Genomic DNA, 7,087 nt, shown 5'->3' on the forward strand with positions numbered 1-7,087 from the left:
CAATTATTCAGATTATTTTATTTCACTTATTATTGCTACACTATTTTTGAAATAAGTACTTACTGCCATTTTTCAGATTATGTTGCTTGATTTCAATTTTATGATAATATATTTTGTTTTTATTTAAATAAATCTGTAAAGTTACATATATTTTCAATTAATGCCTTTAGTTGTAACCTCATATACAAAGATGTTGATGGAATGTTTTGGAATACAGATTTAGAGACAGCATGCTGCTTAAGCTTTAGTCTTTATCCACAATAGACAGAATGACCTAATATATTGCTTTTAAGTTTTAAATAATATGTAGCTTTAAAAGTCAAAGGGTCATTAATATAAAAGCTTTATTTCAATCATCTCTCCATGTTACAAGGACATCATCAGTTCTATATCTCTGTGTGATGGTAGCATCTTTAAAGTCCATTCGCACACCAGCCTCGAAGGCAACCGCCCCAGCATGGGCTATCATCACTCCATTGTCAATGCAGAATCTCTCGTCTGTGGCAAATATTTTCGCACCCCGCTCCGAACACATAACGCCCATCATTTCTTGCAATCGCTCATTGCAACCGACACCACCGACTAACAATACCTGGAACAAAATTACCTTGTAGTTTTTAGTCACAAGTAGGTGCCACTGATTGAAAGAGATATGTATGCTATTTGGCAATATCTATTGTATTGTTAAAATGAATATTCAACAATAGACATAGGTTACACAATCAGTTTTTCATCAATCTGATCCATCAGTCTGGTAAAGATTGACGAAAAACTGATTGTCTAACCCACGGACTTATGGACTTTTTTTTTTTATACGAGTATGTACTTTTTATAACCATCATTCATCAGTATTCCATCAATCAGATTGATGAAATGATCGTTTAACCTACGTCTTTCTTACGGTTACACAATCATTTATATTGGATCATTTCTATGATCAAATATATGATCATTTTATCATAATATCTGCTTATTACATTATCATATTTCATTGATCCTATTTTACGTCATATGTGGTTTCAATAGCAAACATTTTTAATATGGCTAGTTTTTTGTTATTTCAGCAAGATTATCGAAGTATATAATTAGAAAAATAATTACATTACATTATTTGAAACATATTAATGAACAAGATATTAAAATCTCTTTTTTTATATTAAATAACTGGCAACACCTATTTCTATGACCGTATTGGATCCAATCTCTCAGCAAAATATGTCAAAAATCTATGATCAAGGAAGAAATGAATCATATGTCTATATTATATTATCCAATATCATTGACTCAATGATCTCGGATCCAATATATGTATGATAATCTAATATCCCCCTTAGAGATCACTCAAAAGAAGCAATCATAATATAAGGGTCAAGTAACACATTATCGCGCGTCGCTGCAAACAAAGTGTCGCCGCCAATACAAATTGACTCTGATTAGACTTAAGTCTTAAGTTGTCCCTGAAAATACCATGAAACCTGCATGCCAAGGATGACAAATTACCCACCTCATTGGATCCACAATGAGCCATGGCTCTTTCAGTTATCTCCACTAGCATGGCAAATATTGTTTCTTGTAAAGAATAACAGAGATCCTCAGGAGTATAATCCTTTAGTAGCTCATCAATTTTATCCTCCATATACGAAAGAATGCCAGAGAAACTTACATCCATGCCTGTAATAGAGGAGGAACATCATTTTATGTAATCTTAGACAATAGTACCTGAGAGAACAAAGAAATAAAATACAAAAGTAATAAATATGTGTTTACTCAATGATAAGACCGTCATATTGAACATCACCATAAATACTCACAGCTATTGACAAGAAACAGAATATACACTTGATTTAATGCTTCAACTCCCAAGTGGTCTCATGCAACCGCGATAACAATAGATAAACTATTGTGTCTGGTTTTTCCACGATTGAGGATTACATAATAACTATTTAGTAATCTGTGATTTTAAAGACAAAACAACAATTCTAAAGTGTAGGTTTAATATGCCGTAAGTAATATGCAAGCATAGAATATGTAATTTGCTTTACCTTTCACACAATAAGGCAGATGCACATATTTCTTTCCCTTCTTAGCCATCTGTTCAATATTATATCCTGGGCTAGGAGCATTTGATAGTTTCAGAACTCTTGCAAACCTAAAACACAGGCATAATTATATCTATTAATACAATGATGATTCCTTGTTAGGTATTGTGAATATTATAAACAGGACTATGTTCTTCATGTATTTTAACATTCCTTTTGCATACATTTTTAGTCTCTATCAGAGAAATAATAAAGAGCCTTAAGGAAAATAGCTAAAATGCATAATAATGTTTTATTACAACTGTATATTACCTATCCAAACAATTCCCAACGGCAATATCTATTGTTTCACCAAATATTCTGTACCGTTGCCGGGAGTATGCAATTATTTGTGTGTTTCCCCCACTCACATATAACACTGTGGGATTGTTAGCTTTTGTTATAAGTCTCCCCATTTCAATATCTGAATTGCTTTATAAGGAAATTAGAGTAAACACAATATTGTATTGAATCAATGAAATGTTACTATCATTTCTATTATTATTCGTTACATAAAATTAACATGATACAAGCACAATAACTATTTAAACTGATAAAACTTTAATGTTCAAAAAGTCACTAGGTATGTCTACACCTGTACAATCAAATAGTCTCATAGTACTAAATGGCTATTGCCACATAGTGTACAATAATACTATATCACATAATTTTGTATTAGAAATATTTATGATTAAATGACACATCTCATGATGACGATCAAGCTTTTGTTTATAAAAGGATACGGCCAATGCAATGGTTGACTCCCAGAATTGGCTTGTTCCAGAGTAAAGCGCAGGTTCTCGCGACAATAGCACAAACCATTAACGGTGCTCCCATCCCTGGGCCCTTCGTGTAACACACCACATCTATATCCTCTGGTTTGATACCCGACTTGTCTAAAGCTTCTTGCAGGACCTCATGAATGTTCTGTTGGTGGTGTTCTGCGGTTTCTCTCGGAAGAAAACCTTTTACACCATGAAATATTTAGATAGGTTTGTATTATTTTAGCCTTGAATTTATATAAAAATGTTAACCTATAAATCACAATTTAGGTTATTTTGACAGAGTACCTACTTTAATTATTGTTCATAGAAATATATAATTTGTTATTGTAAAAATAATGTTCAGCTACCATAATTTATATAAAAAATAACGTTAGGTATACCTTCTCCGGGTGGTGTGATATACGTTCTTCTGCAGTTTGAAAGTATTTCACCATCTCGAACTATTCCAACGCCTAACTTGTTTGCACTGCCTTCAAATCCTATAGCTATCACCATTGCGAAATATTATATTTTAATTAATTATATGATAATTTATATTATAATTTAATAATAAAATAACACAATTTCCACAATACATAGTTCACAGATTTGTAGAATTTAGTTCTTCTTCTTCTTCTTTTGGCGTAAGCCTCCCCATTTAGGAGTTGCCAGCGTCAGAGTTGAGGCGAAAAATGTGAACAGTTATAACTTATAACGTAAACTGATTGCCATGCAGCGGGCACGGGTGATGACTTCATGCGACCATGCAAATACAAGGTAAAATAATGAAACAGAAAAAACCAGAACAAGCAAATAAGTACAGCAAAATATTGTTTCTTAGCCTTTAAAGATACACAGAGTACATAAACATAAATACAATCTACATAAATTAAATATAAAAGGAAGAGAATTCATATAGAATTTAGTTACTTCTCCTTTTTTGCACTGTCAAAAATGTTAAATGTCAACCATTTTTTTAAATTTAAAAACTAGATATTTTGCTATTGTTCTCTCTAGTCCACACTCCACAGACGCAGAATTCGCCGCGAAATAAATGCGAAACGATAAGAGCGTTTTCACACGAGACACGACACGACACGACAAAATGCGGTGACGATTCCGGGCGCCATACATTTCTATGTATCGTTTTCACACGGCACCGCCCGACACGATTTTGAGACGACAATCCGCTATGTCGTCACGTTTTTTGTCTACAGATAATATATAAATAAATTCTATATTGAAAAATCGTTATAAATAATAAATCATAACCTAACAGCCTGCCAAACTGCATAGCGGTTTTCTGGCGAGCATTACGCCGCCATAATATTACATTTACATCAATACCTAGTAGGTATTATAATAATATGTTTAAGGTAATAATTAATGTATTATCTTCTTTATATATAAAAATGGATTTTCAAATGTGTTAGTCGCGCTAAAACTCGAAAACGGCTGACTGGATTGGGCTGATTTTAGTCTTAAAATATTCGTAGAAGTCCAGGGAAGGTTTTAAAGTGACACGAAGTTCACCGGGACAGCTAGTATTATAATAAATATAATATGACCAAATTAAAAATACTATAGCAGTACGTTCGTTCTCCGAGTGAAACAAAGAAAACAACGTTCTGATAAGAACGCACGCCGTCTTTGTATACGTTCGTCATAGAAGTTGAAACACAGAAGAAAATCGTTCTGCAAAGAACGTACGTTCGCAATGACAAGAGAAACAGCTGTCCGTGTAATAATACCGGACATGAACCGGCCCTGAAAAGGGCGTTTTTCTAATAAGAATTCTTCGTAACACTTTACTACGCGTGTTCACATCGAGGCTACGTCGAGAGAGGGATCTTGGCAGCGTTGCTACGGTCTTCATGGCGTTTGCAGAGCTTCATAACAACTTCACAAAATGGCGGCACTAATATTATTACCGGCGCGGCGGCAAGGGACAGCGAGATGACGTCGGTATGGAATGCGCGCGCGGACCACAGATTACTAGTATATAGGTATTTGTAGACGCGGACTGAATTCGCGGCCTGCGAGAGCCCATATTTATGCTCGGGCGATGCCAGCGCCGCGAGCCGCGGTGCGTCCAGTTTCCCGCGCGGCAATCGTAAAACCTTGTAAATATTTCCTATTTGATTTTTTCTCTTTCATGTTTCTGTAAATATTTTTGTCCCTTTCTGTACATCTCTTTCTAATTGTAATAGCCAATGAAAATCAACCTTTTAACTTCGTGTACATTTTGTAATAATAATAATTATCTCATTTTTTTGTATTTAAGCAGCGCATTTTTGTAAATAAATCACTTCAGTTCACCACAGTATATCGAGTTTTACTCTATACTCCTCCGACCTCTAGTGAACTCTAGAGAGACGAACCGGTCCTCTAAAATACACTATACATATAAATATTATAATATGACTACGTTTTATAATAAGCTTAACAGCTATATTAGCACCCCAACAATAGATGACATATTTTTAAGTAATGGCTGGTTTACACGTATAAATTGCTTGTCAAGGTCATGGGCGTACCCAGGATCTGGGTCGGGGGGCAAATTACGCAGATTCTGGGCCGGGGGGGGCAAATCAGATTTTTTATAAGCTAGGTGTTTATAAAGATAAAAAAATTAATAATTTTTAGCTGTAAGAATATTGTATTGATAAATTCGTTTTATTATTTTTAATTTTTATAGATGAAAGTACTAGATAATATACTTTAGTAGGGACGTCAACATGATCCAGGTGGGGGGCAGCTGCCCCCCCCCCCCCCCCCCCCCCCTCGGTACGCCCATGGTCAAGGTAACAGCTAAATTTTAACTTAATTTTAAGTATATATAGTAATATTTTATTAATTGCATGCAAACTAAAAATTTAGTAGCAAGTTAAAATTTAGTTAAGCAAGTATAAAGTCATTTAAGTTAAAATTTAGTTGACTAATTATCTACTTAATACGTGTAAACCAGCCATAAGTGAATACGGTGTCGTCGCAGAAATCGTCGCTCGTGTGAAAACGTTCAAACGACAGCCTGTGTGACGCCTGTTGTACAGAATCTTAAATCGTGTCGTGTCGTGTACTCGTGGGAAATCGCCCTACTGTCTCTTAATCTGCCACACGACAATGCGTTATATTCACTGATCTCCATTATACAATAATGGAGGTCAGTGGTTATATTTATTCCTGTTTTGCGTATGTTTCGCCGCGATTTCGCAGCGAACCGCGACCGGCGGACTAGAGGCGTAACGAGGACGTAACTTTTTCTTGACAGACTATATGTTTAATTTTCTCTATGAATGAAACTAAGGGTCAATTTATACCAGCGCAGAGTCGAAGCGAAGCGAATTCCCAAAAACTGAACACAGAAAATTCAACCTTAACTCCAGAGCGTAACTTCTGCGAGGTCAATCAGCGTTGGTCGGGCGCATCGGCGCGAATTCGCGCAGATGCGCGCGCCTTTTTAAAATTCTCAGAAGTAATAAAGTGCGTTAACGCTTTGGATTTAAGGTTGAATTTGTTATATTCAGTTTTAATAAATATTCGCTTCAATGCGCTTCGACTCTGCGCTAGTATAAATTGATCCTTAAGATTGAAGTGGTACCGTTAAGGTTCGGCACACTTTGTCGGCGCGGGTCGGTTCGCAGCGCAACGCAAAATGTGCTATAGCACACTATTGCAGGGTCGGGTCACATCGCATTGACGGATTTTAACTCTCACTGTGCCGGGGCCCGGGGCGGGTCGGCGCGCAATGCATTGACGGATTTTGAGCCGAGGCTTGCCGGGCTGCATCACATCACATCCGCGCGCCGCTTGCTATAGTACACTGTTGCTGGGGCGCAGCGGGTCTTGTCGGGCCGTGTCGCATTGACGGAAATCCGCCAAGCAAAAATCCGCGCCGATGCGCCCCGGCACAGTGTGCGATACGCGCATCCGCTTCCGTACAAATTGTATGGAGGCGGATTTTTGCGATGCGCCCCGGCACGGCCCGTCGCAGTGTGCTCACTCCTTTAACCGTACGGTACCGGTAATAGACATTAATTAAATGGATTTATTTAGGACGAATAAAAACACGAAAAATAACAGCAAAATATAATCAAAAATGTAGGCTATTGAAAATTGTTTGCTTTATGCTTATTTTATATTGACTATAAGTAATATTATTTCAATACAGAGGGGTTAGTGCGAGTTTTATTCGATCATACGCATCGAGCGCGTAAACGCGAATTTAAATGGGATCAAAGCAGT

The 7,087-nt window shown here is 36.5% G+C and overlaps 1 protein-coding gene across 1 annotated transcript; it reads right to left on the minus strand.

Moving 5' to 3' along the window:
* Positions 1 to 326: 326 nt before the first annotated feature.
* LOC121738687 (probable tRNA N6-adenosine threonylcarbamoyltransferase) lies at positions 327 to 3,431 on the minus strand. Its single transcript, XM_042130906.1, has 6 exons — positions 3,244 to 3,431; positions 2,822 to 3,043; positions 2,352 to 2,502; positions 2,043 to 2,149; positions 1,505 to 1,671; positions 327 to 592 (listed from the first exon to the last, which is right to left on the minus strand). Exons 1-6 carry the CDS (start codon positions 3,356 to 3,358, stop codon positions 350 to 352), a joined length of 1,005 nt encoding a protein of 334 aa, XP_041986840.1. The 5' UTR covers positions 3,359 to 3,431; the 3' UTR covers positions 327 to 349.
* Between the last annotated feature and the right edge of the window lie 3,656 nt (positions 3,432 to 7,087).

The sequence above is a fragment of the Aricia agestis genome, chromosome Z (genome assembly GCF_905147365.1).
Source record: "Aricia agestis chromosome Z, ilAriAges1.1, whole genome shotgun sequence".
Classification (NCBI taxonomy): domain Eukaryota; kingdom Metazoa; phylum Arthropoda; class Insecta; order Lepidoptera; family Lycaenidae; genus Aricia; species Aricia agestis.